Source organism: Olea europaea, chromosome 17 (genome assembly GCF_002742605.1).
Source record: "Olea europaea var. sylvestris chromosome 17, O_europaea_v1, whole genome shotgun sequence".
NCBI classification, from domain to species: Eukaryota; Viridiplantae; Streptophyta; class Magnoliopsida; order Lamiales; family Oleaceae; genus Olea; species Olea europaea.
This window is the reverse complement of record NC_036253.1, coordinates 10,955,255-10,978,302: the sequence shown is the minus strand read 5'-3', so window position 1 is coordinate 10,978,302 and position 23,048 is coordinate 10,955,255. Positions and strand designations below refer to the sequence as shown.

General features: G+C 31.5%; 2 protein-coding genes across 2 annotated transcripts; one reads left to right on the top strand and one right to left on the bottom strand.

Moving 5' to 3' along the window:
• Positions 1 to 1,634: 1,634 nt before the first annotated feature.
• LOC111365620 lies at positions 1,635 to 2,345 on the top strand. Its single transcript, XM_022986159.1, has 2 exons — positions 1,635 to 1,961; positions 2,115 to 2,345. Exons 1-2 carry the CDS (start codon positions 1,635 to 1,637, stop codon positions 2,343 to 2,345), a joined length of 558 nt encoding a protein of 185 aa, XP_022841927.1.
• Positions 2,346 to 18,548: 16,203 nt separating this feature from the next.
• On the bottom strand, positions 18,549 to 22,553 carry LOC111366302 (protein WVD2-like 4). Its single transcript, XM_022987034.1, has 8 exons — positions 22,400 to 22,553; positions 21,453 to 22,025; positions 21,311 to 21,363; positions 21,120 to 21,200; positions 20,931 to 21,000; positions 20,719 to 20,790; positions 20,491 to 20,598; positions 18,549 to 19,233 (listed from the first exon to the last, which is right to left on the bottom strand). Exons 2-8 carry the CDS (start codon positions 22,011 to 22,013, stop codon positions 18,775 to 18,777), a joined length of 1,404 nt encoding a protein of 467 aa, XP_022842802.1. The 5' UTR covers positions 22,014 to 22,025; positions 22,400 to 22,553; the 3' UTR covers positions 18,549 to 18,774.
• Positions 22,554 to 23,048: the final 495 nt, after the last annotated feature.

Genomic DNA, 23,048 nt, shown 5'->3' with positions numbered 1-23,048 from the left:
CGAAGATGCAGAGAACACAAACAAAAACAGCAGCATCAAATGGTTGACAATCTAAACAATCATATCCTTATACAGGCAATTGGACAAATGGCTGCGAGAGCTCAACAGCAAGAGCAAATGGAAGTAAATGAAGGGGACTTGCCAGTTTCTATGTTTTTGACGCTTATAGCAGCTCTCGCGCGATCCAGCATAGTATATCCAGATTTTATGGTAAACAACTTTCAGATACGGGCTGATTAGATTAATTTGATGAGCAACTCTCTATAATTCTACGGGTTACCTCATGAGAATCCAAACAAATATATCTCAAGGTTTCTTAGGAATTACCAGAATTGTCATGCTTTTGGGGTTAATGAGGACGCAATCAAGTTGCGATTATTCTCATATACACTGAAAGATGCAGCATTAGAATGGCTGGATGCCGAACCGGATCGAAGTATTACCACATGGGAGGAACTGACCAGGAAATTCAGCAATAAGTTCTTTCCACTAGTTAAAGTAGCAAAAATCAGAATGAAAATTCAAACATTTCAACAAAAAGATGGGGAAAGCTATCACGAGACCTAGAACAGATTTAAGGAGTTGATGAGGAAGTGTCCAAATCATGGGATCACTATTGGAAATAAAGTGTAGTATTTCTACACATGACTTTCACTACTATTCAAATCTCAAGTGGATTCCTCTACAGGTGGATCAATCATAGGAAAATCAATGCAACAATGTATGAATCTGTTTGAGTTGATTGCTACTATTCACTCCATGTTTTCATCAGAAAGAGTGGTGACTCCAAAAGCAACGAGAATTTATGAATTAGACAGCACAGCATCTACCAACGCCCAAATAGCAGCATTGACAAAATAGGTAGAGTTATTGGTGAAGTCACAAACAAAAGGAGCACATATAGTGATAACTGGACCATCTTGCGAAAACTGCAGAGCAAATCACTTAACAGAAAATTGCACCTCTATGGGGTTTCCGGAAGAACAAGTCAACTTCATTCAAAATGGCTCTCGAAATTTTAATCCCCTTTCATAAACATATAACCCAGGATGGAGGCAATACCCAAACATCAGATGGTCGGATAATTAGCAAGGGAACAGTTCAAACAATAATTAGCCAGAGAAAAACCAAGTTTGAGGGAGATGTACAACCAATACATACAAAAGACAGACAAGGTGTTCCATCAGACTAACACTAACTTTCAGAATCAGCAAGCATCCATCAAGAAACTGGAAACTCAAATTGGATAGATAGCTTAACAGCTTGCATAACGTCCACAAGGGACATTGCCAGGCAACACAATGGTCAAACCAAAAGAGAAAGTATAAGATATTACAACTAGAAGTGGGGTGCAACTTCCAGAGATACATGTGAAGAGACCAGATAGAAAAGACAAAGAAGTAATGGGTGAAAAGGCTGGGACAGAAGCGGAGTCTGAACAACCAACTAACGAGGAGGATAAAAGGGAAGAAACACCCCTAGTGAGAACACCTAGCCCTGTGAAAGCTTATGTGCCACCAATTCCCTTCCCTCAAAAGTTATAGAGAAAGAAGTTGGACAAGCAGTTTGCCAAATTTGTGGAGATTTTCAAGAAACTACACATCAATATTCCGTTTGTAGATGCAATTGTCCAGATGCCTAGCTATGCTAAATTCTTGAAGGAGATCCTGTCTAACAAAAGGAAGCTGGAAGAACATGAGACAGTCTGCCTGAACGAGGAGTGCAATGCAATTCTATTGAAAAAGCTACCTCCTAAACTAAAAGACCCAGGGAGTTTCACGATACCTTGCACATTTGGTTCTAATTATTTTAAACATTCTTTATGTGATTTGGGTGCCAATGTTAACCTTTTGCCTCTCTTTGTTTATAGGTCTCTTGGATTAGGAGAAGCAAAGTTTACAACCATCTCTTTGCAACTAGCTGACAGATCGATCAAACGACCTAAGGGGATTATTGAAGATGTACTAGTCAAAGTTGATAAATTCATTTTTTCGGCTGATTTCATCATTTTGGACATGGAGGAGGATTAAAAAATCCCTCTAATCTTGGGAAGACCCTTTTTAGCTACCGAAAGAGCGCTGATTGATGTTTACGATGAAAAGATAATTCTTCAGGTAGACAATGAGCAAGTCATATTCAACATGCTCAAGACGATGAAACATCCACTAACTTCAGACACCTGTTGTCAAGTAGATGTTCTTGAAGAGTTGGTGGTAGATACATTTGAGACAGAGCATCAAACAGTTCTTTGTAAAGCAGAAATTGCACAATCAGGAGCAACAAGTGCAAAAAAAACTAAATGTGTTGTCAACCTGGCTAAGCAACAAATAAGAAGAAGACATTAGTAGTATGAATCTCTTGGTGACAACCCTTCACCCCCATTACCTTCAGTAGAAAAGGCACCCACTCTTGAACTAAAACCCTTGCCTTCACATCTTCGTTATGCATAATTGGGAGACTCCACAATACTTCCAGTAATCATCGCGAATGATATGACAAGGGAGGAAGAGAATAAATTGTTGGAGGTACTCAAGCAGCACAAAACGAAAATTGGATGGACAATAGCTGACATTAGAGAAATTAGTCCAACTCTTTGTATGCACGAGATTTTAATGGAGGGCGGGTCAAGGCCATCAGTGAAAGGACAACACAGATTAAATCCAACCTTGAAAGAAGTGGTGCAAAAAAAGTGCTGAAATTGTTGGATATAGGTATTATCTATCCCATCTCTGATAGTTCTTGGGTGAGTCCAATACATATGGCACCTAAAAAAGATGGAATTACTGTAGAGAAGAATGAGAACAACGAGCTGATACCAACACGGTTAGTGACAGGGTGGAGAGTATGTATAGATTACAGAAAGTTAAACAATGCCACTAGAAAGGACCATTTTTCATTGTCATTCATTAATCAGATGTTAAAGAGGTTAGCAGGTCATTTTCATTACTGCTTTCTAGACGAATATTCAGGGTACAATCAGATAGTTATTGTTTCAGAAGACCAAGAGAAAACAACATTCACATGCCCTTATGGAACTTTTGTGTTTAGAATGATGCCTTTCGATCTATGCAACGCACCTGCAACCTTTCAACGGTACATGATGGTCATATTCTCTAACATGGTGGAAAAATACATCAAGTTATTCATGGATGATTTCTCAGTGTTTGGGGATTCTTTTGATGATTGCTTGGAACGACTATCGCTTGTATTACAACGATGTGAAGAGAAGAATTTGGTGCTCAATTGGGAAAAGTGTCACTTTATAGTAAAGGAGGGGATAGTGCTAGGCCACAGGATTTCCTCAAAGGGCATTGAAGTTAACAAAGCCAAAATACAAGTGATTGAAAAATTGCAGCCTCCTAATTCAGTTAAGGGGATCAGAAGCTTTTTAAGACATGCAGGGTCTTATAGAAGGTTCATTCAAGATTTTTAAAAAATTTCAAAATCTCTGTGTAATCTACTGGAGAAGGATGTGCCATTTCACTTTTATGATGAATGCTTAAATATCTTTAATACTTTGAAAGACAAGTTAACTTCTGCACCTGTAATAGTAGCACCTAATTGGGATCTACCTTTCAAACTTATGTATGATGCTAGTGAGTTTGCAGTGGGAGCTGTGCTTGGCCAACGTAAAGGAAAAGTGTTATATGTAATCTACTATACAAGCAACACCTTGACAGAATCTCAGATCAACTATGCAACAACAGAAAAAGAGATGCTAGCAGTGGTCTTTGCCTTAGACAAATTTCGTTCCTATCTGATTGGTTCAAAGGTGATAGTCTACACTGACCATGCAGCATTGAAATATCTGTTTGAGAATTAGGATACTAAACCTAGGCTGATTCGATGGGTTCTATTATTGCAAGAGTTTGACATTGAAATTCGCGACAAAAAGAGTACAGAAAATCAGGTAGCAGATCATTTATCAAGGCTGGAGCAACTGTGTGATTTAGATGACGTGGATATTAATGAGGTCTTCCCAGATGAGCAATTATTGCAGATAGAAAAGGCTCCGTGGTATGTCGACATTGTTAATTACTTAGCTAGTGGCTATATGGATCCTGATCTCTCCTATCTGCAGAAGAAGAAGCTGCTTCATGAAGCGAAATTCTATTATTGGGATGATCCAAATTTATATAGGAGAGGGGCAGACCACATCATTAGGAGATGTGTGCCAGAGGATGAAATGAAACCTATCCTTTCACGGGTTCATGCTTCGGCTTATGGAGGACACTTTGGCCCCCACTAAAACAGCAGCAAAGGTGCTTCAATATGATTTCTTTTGGCCTACACTATTCAAGGACTGCCACAATTTCTATAGGTCATGTGATAAGTGTCAGAGAACAGGTAACATATCAACACGTCACGAGATGCCACTTAACCACATTTTGGAGGTGGAAATATTTGATGTCTGGGGGGTTAATTTTATAGATCTCTTTCCATCATCTTACAACAATCGGTACATCCTAGTGGTAGTGGACTATGTTCTAAATGGGTAGAAGCTAAAGCATTGCCTACAAATGACGCTAAGGTGGTGGTGGACTTCATAAAGAAACACATCTTTAACTGCTATGGATCACCTAGGGCCATAATAAGTGATGGTGGAACTCACTTCTGCAATCGATTATTCCAGGCAGTGCTGCATAAGTACGGGGTACAACATCGAATTGTCATTCTTTACCACCCTCAGACAAGTGGACAGGTGGAAACCTCGAACAAACAATTGAAAAATATTCTCGAGCTCACTGTGAATGCATCTCTCAAGGATTGGTCAAAGAAATTAGGTGATGCGTTATGGGCATATCCACTGCTTATAAGACACCTATTGGAATGTCTCCATATCGACTAGTCTTTGAAAAAGCATGCCACATACCAGTGGAGTTTGAACATAGAGCATACTGGGCATTGAAGCAGTTAAACATTGACCTGGAAAAGACTGGAGAAACAAGAGTACTATAGCTACATAAAATAGAAGAATTCAAAAGAGAAGCATATGAGAATGCAGCCATCTACAAGGAAAGGACGAAGCAGTTGCATGACAAGAACATCAGGCAAAGAATTTTTAGAGTGGGAGATCAAGTGCTTTTATACAATTTTAGACTTAAACTGTTTCTAGGAAAGTTGAATCTAGATGGTCCGGCCCTTTTACGGTCTCTCAGGTGTTTCCCTATGGCATAATTAAATTACACCATCCAACAAAATTAAACTTCAAAGTGAATAATAGTAGCACAAAGTCCAGCTAATGACTTAAAAGAAGTGCTTTTTGGGAGGCAACCGAATTTTCAAAACTTTTATTTTACTTTTTGTATCACATAGCATATAATTTTGTTTTGTTTACTAGGTTGCATTAGATTTAGGCACGTTTCAATTTTTAGGAGTCATCACTCATATCCCTTCCACCCTCAGGCCCTTGAATTTATTGTTGGTTATTTTGATTGTTTAAGTTAAGTAACCCTTATTCCCTATATTTAATTTGTCAAAATTGATTTTTTAGGAACATGACGTCGTGGAACACTCAAACAAACATAGATCCAAGGGAAAGCATGATGAAGAATATTATCCAGCCGTCTCACATGGTGCCTCACATATTCAACAGAAAAATTTGGGAAGTACCTTCATCTTTTTCTTCCCTACCCCCTTTATGTACTTATTTATGTTTTATGACATTGAGAACAATGTCAATTTTAAGTTTGAGGATGGAAAAAACTTTTAGTTTTTGTTTTTTTGTATGTTTTTGTGCGTTTGTTTTTAAAAAAAAAATCTTTTTGGTTCAGTTTTGTACTTGTGTGGGTTAGACAGTGTGGACAATGATGATTTAATGTGAGATTTTGTGTTGATTTATGTTGGATAGGATGTATGTTAGACTAATTGAAGCTCAACCTTGCAAAATTTGATATTACAAGCGCACTAGAATTGAGTTTGACATTGTGACTAAATGAGTTGTTTCTTGCTTTTGATAGGTTGATCTAGTGGGATATAGATGCTTTACCTGAGCCATATTGAATTATTTATCCTTCGACCAAATTTAGCACAGTTTGGGGATGACTTTATAGTTGTAGGAAGATGCGGATGTGAATGTGGATTCCATGTGTGAAAACTTATGTGTGGATTATCTTAGAGTGACATGATAAAACTCTGCGAAAGTCTTAAGTTAGAGGTCCGTTTGTTTGAATAAGTGTGTGATAAGGGGCATTGCACTAATCAAGGCATATATATTTGAAAATTTTAAACTTCTCTATGAAGCGTTTATGACTCAAATGATTAAGTTTGTAAGAGTATCTTAAAATTTGGTGCCCTAAAGTCATCTGACTTGGAAGCCATCGGTCTAAAACTCGTTACAAGGTTCATTTAGAAAGCAATCAGGCATGAAATTGCACTTGAAAAAAAAATTTGTTCTCTTCGAAAACTTTTTGACTGGGTCAGTAAGCCTGTAAGAGTATTTAAAAATATGGTGTCCTAAAATCATTTGGTTTGGAAACCACCGACCTAAAGCTTGTTACAGGGGTCATTTAGAAAGCTTAATGGAGAGAATATATAAAAAATATAATAATAATACTTGTGAAAAACAGAAAAAACAAGTGTATGAAAAGAGCAAAAGCATTAAAAACATTGGTTAGGTCCTAACACTTATTTGAGGGAATTTGACTTTTGATACAACATAATTAACTAATTGAGTTTTGGAGGTCGAAACAATCAAATAATTGAAGAATTCTTGTTCACTAAAGTGTTGACTTGCAACTAGTAACGTCCACCTAAACTCGAGAGAGTGAGAATAATAATGAAATATTCAGCTTTAGATTACACACTGGAAAAGAGTGAAAAAGAATAAGTTTAGGGGTGTGTGAATCTTAAGAGTGATGAAAATACATATATGACCATTAAGGGTTGGGAATTGAAACAACTTGTGCAGTCATGGTTGATTACTCGATTCTTCACACACACACGTTAATTTTTGTATTGGAAGAGTGGATATTAATTTGGTACTGTGACTTTGAAGCATGTTTATAGAGTAAACACTAATATCTTGAATCATGACGTAAAAAGCTAAACTGTCCAACCAAATATTTTTGTATGATTGTATGTCTATTACTATTTAGTTTATTGTTTTGTTTGAGGACAAACAAATGTTTAAATTTGGGGGTATTTGATAAGTGTATTTTATACACTTATTCGGTATCTCTAGCAATATTTGATGGTTCTTTTGATAAATTATACTATAAATTTTTGTCTTTTATGTTTAATAGGTGAAATTTTATGAAGGAAAATGAATTGAAGGAATGAAGCAAAAAAATGACGAAATGTAAAATTTGGGAATCAAGTTGTAACAATTCAATAGTTGATCTGGACCATGAATCAAAAATTGAAGAATTTGGAGATCAAATTTCATATTTTAGAAAGTGAAAGACTTGAATTGAACCAAAGAATACACGAGTTGCAAGAATAAAAGAGCTTAAGGACTAAAATTTATTATAATGAAAAATTGAGGACTTGAGGGATAATATTGTATTTAAGACTTTGAATTGAAGTCAAAGATGGCGGCTATAGAGTTGTATTATAATTCACGCAGGAGGTTGGGAGTTTTTTGGAAAAAAATTAGAGTCCCTTTTAGAATTAAACTTGTGGTTGCTATATATATATAGCCCCGTTTGTTTTTCATTTTTTTCATTAAAATGAAAAATATGACCGTTATCCATCACATCAAGGCACCAAATTTGAATTTCTATCTCTTGTGTAGAGCTCATAACGACTATAATTTTCATTTTAATTTTTATATTAATGTGTACCAAACGGGCTAATATATATATGCATAGAAAACGGAGAGGAGAGAGGAGCCAATTTGATATATTTCATGCAAAATTTGGAGGCTGCAATTCTTATTAGAGACACGCAGCAAAGGAGAGAGGCAGCCAATTATATATAATTTTCCTACAGAATTGAGGCTAAAATATTCAGAGACGCACGGATTTCAGAGCAGTTGGAGTCACTTTTCTTTGGTCAAATTTGTTGGTTGCTGAATTTTTATTTGGAGAGATACACGTAGAGATGTCAATTGGGCCGAGCCGGCTCGGCTCGTCAAAGCTCGGCTTGTGGGCTGACGAGCCCGAGCTCGAACCGAGCGAGGGGTCGCGTCCAACGACCCGAGCCGGCTTGTCCAAAAAAGTGGAAAAAATTAAAATTTTATAAATAAAATTTGAAAAATTTGCAAAAAAAAAAAATAATAATAATAATAATAAAATTTGAGTACACGAGCTCGCCCAAAAGGAACGAGCCAAGCCCGAGCTCGACTCGTGAAAAACCAGCCAAGAGCTAGGCTCGCCACGAGCCTGAGCCGAGCTCGTGGGTTAACGAGCCGAGCCGACTCGGTCCATTGTCACCCCTAGATACACGTACAAGCAGGAGAGAGGGAGGAAAAAAAATTTCTGTTGCTATTAAATAAACGGGACAGAAAAGTGGAGAAAAAGGACATCAAATTGAAGCAACACACACAAAACATTAAAATCATTTACATTCCGTCAATTAAGCAGGTGATGAATTCCATAATTGTTGTTTTTCTTTTATTAATATGCGTAGTTAAATTTAATTTTTGCGGGAACAATATAATCTATTTGGGACCTTTATTTCTTTTAATTAAAATTTTTGTTCTTATATATTTTATGTATGGATTTTAATTATGTTTTTAATACTTTGAATTTTTCTAACCAATTATTCAATAATTTTGTGAACAATAATTACGTAGAGATACGGATTCTTGTTTAGATCACATATTAAAATTCGGTAAATTAATATAACGTATAGAAATACCTATATTAATTGTTGCGGTCCTATAGAAATTCTTAGAACTGTTATTTCGTTTAATTAAATTTAATTTGCATAGAGATATAAAATTAAACTAATTAAATAGGCTCAACGAGAACTCGAGAATGGTAAGTGGAATACAATAAAAGAATTCGACCGAATACTACTTTAGTTTTATGAATCTTGATATTAGAAATAAAGGTGACCAATATGTGAAGTTGTTCTACCCTAATCTCTATTTATTAATTGAATTCTCACTAGTTTTCTGTTGCATCCACGAAATTTCTAATAATTAGATTTAAAAATAACATTTAATCATTTTTTATTTATTTATTTTCATTAAATAGAAGTTATGAATAATAAATTGAGTACTAAAGTATAGTCCTCGTGAGAACGATAATTCGAATTCAAAATATCCACTTTATTACTTATTAAGATTCGTCCACTTGCGGGATAAAATCGACAACATAGGTCAACCAATAGGAGCTGTCATGGAGAGACATCATAATGACAAAGATAAAAGAATACCACCTTATGAGGTTAGCAACAACCTCACAACTAATCAAAAGCGAGAAATTTTCTTCCCTTACGTTAGCACCACCACCAGGGGTGGTGGGGGACCCTTAAGGTTAGGGTTTAACCTTTTAAAACGATGATAGCCTAGGCTACAGACTATGATCTAGATGTCATCATTCTTCGTCATCAACGAACTATCCAACCGATAAAACTCTCCAAATTAGGACAGTGACACAAATTATCAGATCAGACAACGTAGCTTAACAAGTGTAGAATCCAATTTTGTAATATGTGAAGAGAGCAATGCTAACTATTTTCCAGCAAAAACACGAGTTTTTCCTTGCTATAATTCCAGCAACCAGTACTACTCTGTTAAATTTTTCTTAAATTGATCTATAATTGTCACGTTATTTAGTAATCGACATCGTCTGTTCTATTTAATAACATTTTATATCAGTTTGTTCCCAAATTGCAAGAGTCAAACGGGAGTGCAGTAACATAAAATCATTCCTTCTCAAAGCTTATTAACATATGAACGCTATTGTTGTAAAATTTATACAATATTTTGTGATGTTAATCGTTCAACATTTCAACTTAAATATAATTTTATATCGTTCATGCAAATATAAAACATTTTTTTTTCATTTTTTTTTTCGTATTTCATTATTTGTAAAATAAATTTAAAATGCTAAATAAAATATAAGTCGTTGGATTCAAAAAGTAAAACAAGTGCTTTCTAAATGTTTCGATTGAATAAAAACTCACTCCTTTTATTGAGGATAGTTTAGGAATTTTACACTTGAGATGACATGAAGCCTATTAGGGATTTGAATTACTACCATAAAAGAGACACATGTTAGAAAAGATAAGGTGTGTGATTTTTTTTTTTATTATTATTTTTTGTAAATTTAGGAATTTCATGGAGCCTATTAGGGATTTGAATTACTGCCATAAAAGAGAGACAGATTAGAAAAGATAAGGTGTGTGATTTTTTTTATTTTTTATTTTTTGTAAATTTCTTCATTATAATGAAATACTACAGTGGTGAAAGAAGATGTAATTTCACATTGAGATGAACTTCTATAAATATTGTGTGTTCTTGTGTCTATTTTCTTTTTGTGAATATATTTCCCTTTTGTGGAAATATAGTGTTTTTAATTCTCAAAAATTTCTTCAAAACGCGTCGTGTTCTTTTAAGTTAAACACAATTTAGATTCCCAAAATATATCTAAATGACGTAGTGTGGTAACGTCAAGTGTAAATCACTCCATTTCTATGGAGGAACTCTATTTGCCACGTGGATTTTTCCATTAACTTTGCTAGACAAAAATTAATTAATGTATGATTTTGAATAATTAAACTCACTCTTTATTCTTAGTATATAATGATTGTGTTTAATAAGTTACATACTTCAATATTCAACTCCTTAAATACAATAGCTTCGTCTACAACAGAGGTCGAGTACATGGCCATTACCGAGGCATGTAAGGAGGTTATGTGGTTAAGAGGATTAATTGGTGAGATTAGTGAAGACTTGCAGATATCTACATTGTATTGTGAGAGTCAGGGTGTTATTTGTCTGATTAAAGATCAAATGTTCCATGGGAGGAATAAGCACATTGATGTGAAGTACCATTTTGTGAGTAAAGTGATTGCTCGCGGTGATATTGTAGTGAGCAATGTTGATACCAAGGAGAATCCTACTAATATGATGACAAAATCACTTCTCGTTGCTAAGTTTAAGCATTGCTTGAACTTAATTGGTGTTTGTCATTGATTTAGTCCATTGGGGACTTGTTTGGAAGAGGTGGAGTGGTGTTTACTTGGAGATATGTATTTTGGAATTCCTTATCTTGGAATTTAGTTCAAGGTGGAGATTTGTTGTGGTTTGACCCAATTTTTGTGGGCATAGGAGTCACAATTGGAGTGTTTTTGAAGAGATCATAAATATAGACTGAGAGAAAAATTCGCCGCAATTTCGCTAGCTAGACGCTCGAGAGCTGTGAGCAGAAGCCCCATCGTTTTGGCTTCTCACTGGCTAATTTGAAGGGGCGGACCCTATGTAGGCTCAGATGCTTGCACTGAAATTTGGGCCACCTCCACTGGGCCACAGCCCAAGTTAAATTGGCCTTGAATTTGTATTTACAATACTGTTGCCATTTATCAAGTTTGGACCAAACTTTTGTTTACCTAGTAGAGACCATTGGGGTTCATAATCATTATCCCTCCTTATTTTAAAAAAGAGAATGTGAAGTTTACTGTTCATTTTGATCACACAAATTTTTACACGAGTAAATTATTCTATTTAATGACGCTATAGCATTCTTTTCACATGCCATTTTATCACCATTCTCACACGCCATTTCACTGTAATGTCACCTCCACTACAATATTTCTTCATTTTCACACGCTATTTCACTTGATTAAAGACAATACTATATATGTATTATATAATAAAAAAAAGAAATTATATATAAAGATTATTAAAAAAATATTACAGTTAAAATAGAAAATTTTAATAAAGTTTTTAAATTAAATCAGAATGATTTAAAGAAAAATAAATATTATTTAATTCAAATTTAACGTATGTCGTTCTATCATAAATATTGTATAAAGATTATTTTATTAAACTAAATTAAAAAATAAAATAAAAGAATGTTATAAAAAATAAATAAATAATACATATAAATATTATTTAATTAGTTAAACTGAATAAATTAAATTTAAAAAAATCAAAAAATCTCTCTGTGAACGGAGATAATCTCTCCATCCACGGAGGGAACTCTCCTTTTAACTCCGTGCACGGGGTGATCTGCATGGGGTGGAATCACTCTATGTACGGAGTAGTGATAATTTTTCTTTTTTTTTATTATAGTAATTTTTTATTAATAAATATTTAATTTAAAAAATCATTTGTCCTTGAAAGCCTCTCATACCTACTAATTGATGTACCTGAAAAAATAAATATATCTAAATATCTTGAAGTTAATATTTTTTTTATCTATAAATAAGTAGCTTTTACAAATATAAGTTTTTTTTATTACTTTTAAATAACTTTAAATGATTTTATTATTTAATATTTAATCACTTACAAATATCTTGTTATTAATATTTAATTCAATGTAAAAAATTAGTTATAAGTAAAAAAATCACTTCGAGTCATTTAAAAGTAATAAAAAATTATAATTATAAAAGCTATTTATAAATAAAAAAAATTAACTTCAACATTTTTAAGAAAATATTTAGATATATTAAAAATTTTCAAATTAAATATTAATAAAACCTTACTATAAAAAATAAAACAAAAAACATATGAAAACTTGCACGAAGTGATAACACTCCATGCAAGTTGCATGGAATGTTATCACTCAATGACCACTAGGGTTGGGCAAATCTCCTGAAATCGAACTGAACCCGACGGTTCTTGTCAAATTAAATACTCGAATGGGTATCTGAATTAAGAATCGACGGGTACAGTTCGGTTCTCGGTTCTAGACTAAGAACCGAAGAACCGAATCTTTCTAAATTTTTTTTATATTGAATAAATCAAATTATTTTAATTTTAATTTTTTCTAAACAAATTAACAATTTCTAAATCCAAATTTTTGGCCCAATAATTTGTTTCATTTCTAATTTTTTAATTTTTTACCCAATTACCCATTTTATTGTTTCATTTTTTAGCCCAACAAGATCCAACCTACTAAATAACCCTAAATACTTACACTAAAATGTATAACGTTGTCTCGACTCTCGTACTCACTCTCGCAGCCTCCTTAACATTTCAAAACCTATACAATCGCCGGTCAAAGCTGTGACCTCCGATTGAAGCTGTAACCTCCGCCGACCAAAGGTTTGACCGTAGCGATCATTTGAGTAAGGTAATCTACTAGTCTCTAACATTCCAAAACCATTGAATGTGTCATTAGTTGTATGTATATAATGTTGTTATAAATTTTAAAAAAATTAATTATAGTACGGAATCGAATCAAAACGAACGATTCCATTATTATATTTGGACCCGACGGTTCCATTTACTAGATACCCGAAAATTTTGGTTCGATTCGGTTCTCTTTAGAACCGAACCGAACCGAACCGACCCACGCCCACATCTAATGATCACTCCGTGCACGGGCATTTCACCATGTACGGAGTGGTAACCGCTCCGTGCACGTAGTTACTTTCTTTTTTTTCTTTTTTCTTTTTTTTTTAAATTATAGTAATTTTTTATTAATAGTTAATTTAAAAAATAAATTTATCTAAATATTTACTTAAAAATGCTGAAGTTAATATATATATTTTTTTTACCTATATGTAGTTTTTGCAATTATAAGTTTTTTCTATTATTTTTAAATAACTTGAAGTACTTTTTTTTACTTATAAATAATTTTTTACAATCTACACAGTGTAATCTTTTTATTAATATTTAATTTAAAAAACTAAATATAACTAAATATTTATACTTAAAAAATTTTAAGTTAATCTTTTTTTACTCATAAGTAGCTTTTACAATTATAAGTTTGTTTTACTTTTAAATAATTTAAAGTGATCTTTTTAATTATATATAACTTTTTACATTTTAGAAACAAAGAATAACTTTTACGTAAAAAATTATTTTAAAAATATTATTACTAATAAAATTATAGGATATTATGGATAGTTAATAACGTGAGAAAATAGAGAAAAAATATTGTGTGTCAGATTCAAAGTATGTAAGTTGCAAGTAAAATAGAAAACGACGTCGTTTCTGTTCCACCAATTGAAAAAAAAGCTACAGTGTGACAAAAATATTATTAAAAAAATATTACTACTAATAAAATTATAAAATTATAGGATATGATTGATAGTTGATAGCGTGAGAAAATGGAGAAAAAATATTGTGTGTCAGATTCAAAAGACCAAACCATTTCCAACAAGTTCAATGTGAAAACCAAATGTGATAAAAATGAACAGTAAATCTCATATTATCTCTTTCAAGGTAAGGAGGGAAAAAATGAATATTGAAAAAAATTCTAAATAGAAAGAAAATTCTCCTTTCACGGAGTTACTTTTTTCCCCCCCCTTTTTAAATTATAGTATTTTTTTATTAATAGTTAATTTAAAAAATTAAATATATCTAAATATTTACTGAAAAATGTTGAAATTAATATTTTTTTTATCTATAAATAGATTTTACACTTATAAGTTTTTTTATTACTTTTAAATAACTTGAGGTGATTTTTTAATTATAATATCTTTTTACGTTCGAGATAGTGTAATATTTAATTTAAAAAGCTAAATATATAGATAATTTTTTCTATTTAAAATTTTTATGAATTCTTTTTTCTTTATTTATGATTGAACTTAATTTTTTCAAAAAATATTAATCCCTCCTCCTCTTATAGTTGCAAAAGATACTTATAAGTAATGAATATTAACCTAATTTTTTTTAAGTATAAATATTTAGATATATTTAGTTTTTTAAATTAAATATTAATAAAAAGTCACATTATCTAGAATGTAAAAAGTTACTTATTAGTAAAAAATCACATCAAATTATTTAAAAGTAATAAAAAAATTTATAAGTGTAAAAGCTACTTATAGATAGAAAAAAATATTAGCTTCAACATTTTTAAGTAAATATTTAAATATATTTAATTTTTTTAAATTAACTATTAATAAAAAATTACTATAAAAAAAAAAAAAGGAAAAAGAAAACTTGCATGACCGTGCACGGAGTGTTTACCTTCTTTTTCTTTTTCTTTTTTCCTTTTTATATTATAGTAATTTTTATTAATAGTTAATTTTAAAAAATTAAATATATCTAAATATTTACTTAAAAATGTTGAAACTAATTTTTTTTTTATCTATAAGTAGCTTTTACAATTATAAGTTTTTTATTACTTTTAAATAACTTGATGTGAATTTTTGCTTATAAGTAACTTTTTTTAAGCTCTAAATAGTGTAACTTTTTCTTAATATTTAATTTAAAAAACTAAATATATCTAAATATTTATATTTAAAAAATTTTAAGTTAATATTTTTTTTACTCATAAGTAGCTTTTACAATTATAAGTTCGTTTTACTTTTAAATAACTTGAAATGATCTTTTTAGCTATAAATAACTTTTTACATTTTAGAAATAAAGAATAACTTTTACGTAAAAAATATTATTACTAATAAAATTATAGGATATGGTTGATAGTTGATAACATGAGAAAATAGAGAAAGAGTATTGTTTGTCAGATTCAAAGCATGTAAGCTGCAAGTAAAATAGAAAACGACGTAGCTTCTACTCTACCAATTAAAAAAAAAAAAAAAGAAGCTATAGTGTGACAAAATATTATTTAAAAAAATATTACTACTAATAAAATTATAGAATATGGTTGATAGTTGATAGCGTGAGAAAATGGATAAAAAGTGTTGTGTATCAGATTCAAAGAATCAAACCAGTTTCAAACCAATTCAATGTGAAAACTAATGTGATAAAAATGACAGTAAACCTCACATGAATTCTTTTTTCTTTGTTTATGATTGAACTTAATTTTTTTAATTATATTTTTTCCTTTCTGAAAGGAGAAAAAAATTTCTATTTAAAATTTTTTCAATATTAATTTTTTTATATTTAAATTTTTTTTCAACTTTTTTCTATTGGTGAAAGTGGAAATTACTGTCTTTTTTGCACACACTGTTTATTTTTGTCACATGCATTTTCATATTCAGCTGGTTTGAAATGGGTTTGGTTAAAGTGATTTGACTTTTTTATTATATTATAAAAAATATATAAAATAATCTACCATCTATCACTCTTTCAAGTTACTCATTCTCCCTTCTTCAATTTAATCGATTTCTGTACAAAAGTCCACCTTTCATGTACAAAAAAAAAAAAAAAAAAAGCCTCTCCAAATTCTTTTCTTTTCGTGGGAAAAAAACATCGCGTGGTCCTCATTTCAATTGTAAGAAAGAAAATCTTAGAATTTGTGACGATTATCTTTGGGTATGTTCTTGCAATTTTATTTTTATTTTTATTTTTTTTGTATTTTAGTTTTTTAAGATTTATCTAAGGTATATAGTTTTTATTTTTGTGTATAGATGAAAATTTAAATTGGCTCATCTTCCTCTATCTAGATGTGAGATATGTTCTTGTCTTTGTATATAAGTGAAAATTTAACTGGAGTTTTATTTTTTTCTTGGATAAGGCCATGAAATTTATATTTTTGTTGGATGTTTGATTTCTTGTAGATTCACTTCTTATTTTCTTCGACTTTATTTAATCTAATATATGGTTTTTTTTTTTTTTGAGTGTGTAAAAGTTAGTTAGGGTTTTTTGATCCAATTAGTAGTGTTTATAGTTGTGTTATTGTTTATATTTGTAAAAATGATTATTGAGTTGTTACGTAGTTCAAATACGCATGTATAATCCATTTGTAATTCCTTTAAAGAGAGAAAATGTGTTCAACCTATAAAGAGAAAAGAATTAAAAAGAGAAAGAAATTTATAATATGAACAAAACAAACTTAAAATAATATTATGTAATTAAACAAAAAAAATTAAACAACTTAAAGTTACAAAAATGAAACAAAGAATATATTAATATTATTTAATTAAAATTGAAAAAATAAATTTTATCATAAATAGAAAAGAATTAAAAAAAATTTAAATCCAAAATATAATATGAACAAAACAAATTTAAATAAAAAATAAGAAAAAAATAATCTCCGTGGACGGAAAGATTATCTCCGTCCATGGAGAGATTGTCTCTCCTTTTAAAAGGAGAGTTTTTCTCCTTTTGAAAGGGAGAGTTCTCTTCGTGAAAGGGAGAGTTCTCTATGATGAAAATTTTATTTATTTATTTATTTATTTATTTTTAATTTTTTTTATATTATAGATACATTTTCTTTACTATTCAAATTCTTTCTCCTTCAAAGAGCATATTTTTTTTTCCATTTAAAATTTTTTCATTATAAATTTTTTCAATGTAAAATTATTTCAATTTTTTTACTGATTAATTTAATTTTAAAATTTTTTTTGTTCATATTATAGAGAATTTTTTTTCCATTTTAATTTTTTTAAATTCTTTTTTCTTTATGATTGAATTTAATTTTTTCAATTACTGTTTTTCTCTCCTTCAAAGGAGAAATTTTTTTCTATTCAAAACTTTTTTAATATAAATTTATTTGATTTAAAATTATTTCAATTTTTTAACTAGTGGAAAATACTATTTTCTTTGCACAAAACTGAACTAATCATTTTTGTCATTACTATATTCAATTTCAAAATTAATATCACAAATAACTTACCTGAAATGATTATTTTTATAACTAACTGATTCGCTTATTTTTTAAACACTGAACTGATATGAACATTAAAAACGTTAATATGACGTTCAAAATAATATTGCCCGTGCCTTACACGAGCGATAGACTAGTATTATGAAAAGGGACAATTGGGATCATATCTAGAAAAATAATACATCACGCTTCAAAGACAATTTACTCTGTATTTGGTTTAACTAAAAATTAAATTTTTAGGAGATTTTTTTTAAAAGTTGATGAAATATGGATTCAATTTTTCTCGAAGATTTTGGGTTTCACTTTATGTTAAGGTATTTCATTATTATTATTATTATTATTATTATTATTATTATTATTATTATTATTATACATCTGCTAATATCGTTCGCCTTGGATAAAACTTCCTAGGTTCGCTCCTAGCTATTTGAGGCAATAGAATCATAGGAAACTAATGTTTCAAATAACAAGCTGTCATATAAGATTGCTATTGTAGTTGCCAACTATGAAAAGCATGATTCCTTTCCACAACCTCTTTTTTCATTCGAGATCTACAACCTAAATTAATTCGATCTTTAACAATTATAACATGATTTTAAATTTTGGTCTATCCGTTATTTTGAAATATTCTTTCAGTGTTACTCATATGAATTTAAGTCTCTTAAGTTCCAAAAGTGACTACTTTAAATATAGGAGTTCGATTTTTAATAAATAACGAGGAATTGAAGAAGATGTAGGCATAAGTTGGATGAATGGAGAAGTATTATCAATATTTTATAATAAGAAGACTAGTTTAGTTACGGAGAAAAAATCCCACGCTAAAGCAGTAGAAAGATACGGTAAGTAATGAACTTGGAAAGTAAACATATGAATCCATTGTACAAAAAATAATAATAATAATAATAAATCGCAGTAGACAATTTCTTAATGTGAATTATCCATTAAAAAAAAAAAAAAAAAGAAAAAAAAAAAAAGGAATTGTTTAATACAATATATGCAGCAAATGCAATACACCAAAAGCCATACAGTTTATATGAATACTCCTTGAAGTTTAATAAATAAAACAAACGACTGTATAAGACTGTAGACAATCTATATATAACTGGACATGAACATACAACCACATTATTCACAATCGTAGAGCTTTAATATTTGAAGCCTGTGAGGAACAGAAATTACAGATGATTTACGTCCTTTAACCTTCAATAGTGACTTCAGCAGCCAATGTCTCTGGCATTGATGAAGCCAGAGATGATTTCTTGTTAGAAGAATTCATTTCGGGATTCTTCTCTATCTCATCTTCGAGTTCAGGGTGACAAACAGGTTGACTTGGGATTTCTTCTGAGTTCTGTGCACAAGTTTTCTCATCTTGAGCCTCGGTTTCTGCATTTTTGGCTTTCACTTTACTTGGCTTTTCTCGAGTTTTTTTAGTAATAGATTCCTGGGAATGAGACTTGGGTTGGGAGTTTTTGACGGACTTCTTGAGAGCAGCATTACCCTTGACACCATCTGCCTTGGGAGTCGACATTGGTGAGTTGCCAGTAGTGACTCGAGGACTAAGACACGATCCTCCATTTTCGAGGGAGTTGCTAACTTTAGGGGCAGTGCCTTTGTTCCTTCCGAGTTTAGGAGATTTTGGACGTGTAGTCGGTATCTATACAAATAATGACAACAAAATATCTTGTTAATGTGCAAAACTAGAGGTTAAGAAGAGCAAAAAGTTCTTGAACTAGATCATGTTTGGTTTGCAACGCTAGACACAATAAAAAACCAAACAAGATTTTTGGTTCTTTTTCTTCCTTAATGTTGTTGAATGCCATCAATCCTCACTACTGAAATGCCACTAATCTTTAACTTATCACATTTCAAGTGATTTTTATAGCATAAAGTGTCCTCGATTGAGAATGTGATAAATAAGGTAAGTATATTATTTAATTTATTGTGCAAGAAAACCTAACATGCTCAAGCTTCTTCGCACTCCAGGTGGATTAAAATATTCTGTAAACATAACCTACCTACTCAGAGAAAATTGAATTTCCAAGGTCGCATCAGTCCGATCATCATATCTAATATGTATAATAAAATTTTGTCTAATAGACCCATGATTCAAAATGTTGAAATTCAGAACTCTCAAGTTTTGATGTAGGGTTCAAACTTGGGCACTTGCATTCTAGAGTGGAAAACTTAGAAGAGTAACAATTAACTTTAGAGAGTGGCATATATGAAAATAAAATTTTTTCTAGCTTATCAAGTCAAGTATATTAACATGGAGATACTCCATTTGCAGTGATACAACACATTTTCACGTAATTTTTGTTTCTGGGTGATAAGAATGTACTTAATATGACTTCTTGCATATACCGAAAGCAGAAAATAAACATAGACAACGTAAACATCCTAAACTGAATGACCTGTTCAATTAATCCCCAGTTAAATATAATAAAAATACGGTAACGCAATCACCAAATAGAATTTCAGTTACCCTAAAAAAAAAATCAAGGATTTCACTCATTGTTTTATATTGCAGTTATTGCAAATGCAATACAAATCTATGTTGTGATTATAAAAAGATTGAGTTCAATTTTCAAATTTTTTCAAAATTCCACACTGCCAAACAAGATACCATTTCAACAAGCTTCTACAGAGAAAATGGCTTTGCTACATGGAAATTGAGATTTAAATGCTCTCTTTTAAGTTCAAAATAAAATATGACCATTTCAATGATCAGATATGCAAATAAATAAAGATCTCACTATATCAATTAGAACTACAAGATAAAAGAAAATATAAGCTTATAGAGACCACACATGATCTTATGTTTCTGGTGATGTGGAAACAAATACACTGAGATTAGGCATCGTTAAGTGGTCAAGCATACATAGAGCAATTAAGAAAGATACACAAATTATACCTTCTTCAGTTCAACTTTTGGAGGGGGTGCTTTGTAGAAACTTGGCATAGGAGTAGCTTTAAATGTCAAGCTCTTCCTAAGCTGCTTTATTTCTGCCTCTTGGTTTTCCTACAATAAATCCGAGAAGATAAAAACAGAGTCAATAAGCAGAACTAGGTCAGAAAGTCTTCTAAGTTGACGATCAACCAGATATCATATTCTTCTTTGTGAGAGAGAGATTTCCAACACCTTCGATTTTTCTTGCAAGTTAGTCTTTTCCATTTCCTTTGCTTGTATTTTCTCCTCTATCTTTGAAAAGAACTGATAATAAAAGTGGATATAAGTTATACGATGCACAATAAATCAGAGACATAAGAAAGTAGAAATTAAGTGCATTTTTGGTAGGTAAGATTGGAAAGGATTGAATGCTATAATAATGGTGCATCTGCAATAATGTCTACCTCTTTCCGCTTCTCAGCACGTTGCTCCAACCTGAAGGAGAATGCACGCTTGGTCCGAGAAGTTGCATTTCTGATTGAAGTGCAAACTTGTCATAAGCATGTAAATTCAATAGAAAACCCAAAGAAGATGCACGAAAATGCAAAGAGGGAAAAAAAATCACAAATCTGGAGTCTAAGAAGTGAAAATACGATGAAGTAGTAGAACGAGAATCATCTTCTTCCTTAACAGGCAATTTAGAGTTGGCGGATTTTGAATTCCGTTCAACCAATCTGTAATTCCAACACTTAAATTGTCAATTAGCAATTTTATTTGTCATAACATAGTGGAACATGTAAGTAGTCAGAACATACATAGATCGAGTAACAGTAATAATACTTACGCATCAGATATAGTATTCGTTGCAGTTCCATTTGAAGAACGATGTTTCACAGACTGAAATCAACACATTCAAATGTCATTCCGAAACTGGTATATAAAGAAAAAATAAAAATAACAACAACCAAGAGAAAGAGAAAAGTAACCAGTGATTGGCCAATGCTTGGTGCAGATGCTATAGTCGTTCGTCGGTTGGCCGCCTTTCCTCCATTTGCCACACCCTTACTGGCTACATTGGAGCGTGAACCTGAAGTGACTACACCGTTAGAAACTTGGGACTCAACTTTTGCACCATTTTTATGAGCATCTGCTTTAGCTGGGTACACATCAGTGCTCTTTCTCATAACATCGGAGTGACGGCCTCGGGCTGGGAATGAAACACTTTGAGTCAAGCTTGGCTTTGCCTTACGCGCGAGCACATTCGAGACTCGTGAATTGGATTGATTATTGGCCAATTTATTGTTCTTTAGGCCACCATCATTAGAATCTTTACGCTTTGAGACAGTTTGGGACAATTCAACCTCGGCCCCAGATGAATCAACATGTTTTTCCTTTGATACATTTTGACACACTTCATTTCCGACAGAAAATTCTTCGCTTTTACTGATTTTCTCTCTTTCTTTGATCCCATCCAGAGTTGAATCTTCCCCATTAGTTTTCTCAGTGACATCTCGTTTTTCATCTTTAACCCCATTTTCAGACTCCATTTCCGAAAGCACCTTAAACAATATAAAAATCACCCAAAGAATTTTAGTTAACACGGTAATTTCAGAAATATTACCCCATGTTTATCTCAATTACTGGAAATTGGACAAATCCCACAAGACATTCTTCAGTTTTGAATTCCAAATGAAGAGAATTGTTCAAGATCAGTAATGACACTGTTCTTCAACATCATATTTTCCCAGAAACCGAACAGAGCATAAGAATATACAATCAATAACTTCACACATATAATCAAACCAAAAAAGATCGAAATAAAACAAACATCCCACAAATTCAGTAAGTAAAATTAAGTCAAAACCAAGCACAAAGTGATCATGACGAAGTTATAAAACCCGCTAAAACTCGGACAGCCTAAGTAAACCAGTACCTTATACGATGTTTGTCGATTTTTGGAGTAAAAAGAGAATTATGTGCTTGAAATTCGAAAGCTGCTTCTTCAAAAGTTGGTACTGTCTAGCTGTGTGGTTCGACAGACGGACGGAGGGGGAGAGAGATTTCTCTTTCGTGGAGAATGTTGAAAAGGAAATGAATTTTAAAAAAGAAATGGATAGATTTATAAAATGACCAAACTACCACTCGGATGATGACATCCGTATTTAGTGAAAATTAAAATATAGAATTTAAGTTAAAAAAGTCAATAATTAATTTGATCACAAATTTAGTACGATTCCCAACTTTTCAATCACAAAATCATCAAATCTTACCAAAATTTGCTAAAAAATTTATTTTAATGTCCTTCAAATACGGACTATGTATAAATAAAATAAAGATTCAGAAAATGCAAGAATTATACTAATATATCATATATGCCGTCGTAGAATTATTTTATAGAATTGACAATTGATTTGATAAATTCAACTTTTCTAATGTTTTTAAATTTTGGACCTATGGTGGAGGATGACAGAGTAGAGATGGGTTAGATTAGTTCGTGAGACGATATTGATCATGTTATATATTGTATTTTTTTGTATACTTCTATTCATTTATTTAAAAATGAATTAAACTAAATTTAGAAG

Coding starts and splice junctions, on each gene's coding strand:
- LOC111365620 (XM_022986159.1), top strand. CDS start 1,635: ATGCCTAGCTATGCTAAATTCTTGAAGGAGATCCTGTCTAACAAAAGG. Junction 1,962..2,114: donor CTAAGGGGATTATTGAAGAT/GTACTAGTCAAA, acceptor ATAATTCTTCAG/GTAGACAATGAGCAAGTCAT.
- LOC111366302 (XM_022987034.1), bottom strand. CDS start 22,013: ATGGAGTCTGAAAATGGGGTTAAAGATGAAAAACGAGATGTCACTGAG. Junction 21,364..21,452: donor CAAGCATTGGCCAATCACTG/GTTACTTTTCTC, acceptor TGTTGATTTCAG/TCTGTGAAACATCGTTCTTC. Junction 20,791..20,930: donor GTGCTGAGAAGCGGAAAGAG/GTAGACATTATT, acceptor TTTTATTATCAG/TTCTTTTCAAAGATAGAGGA.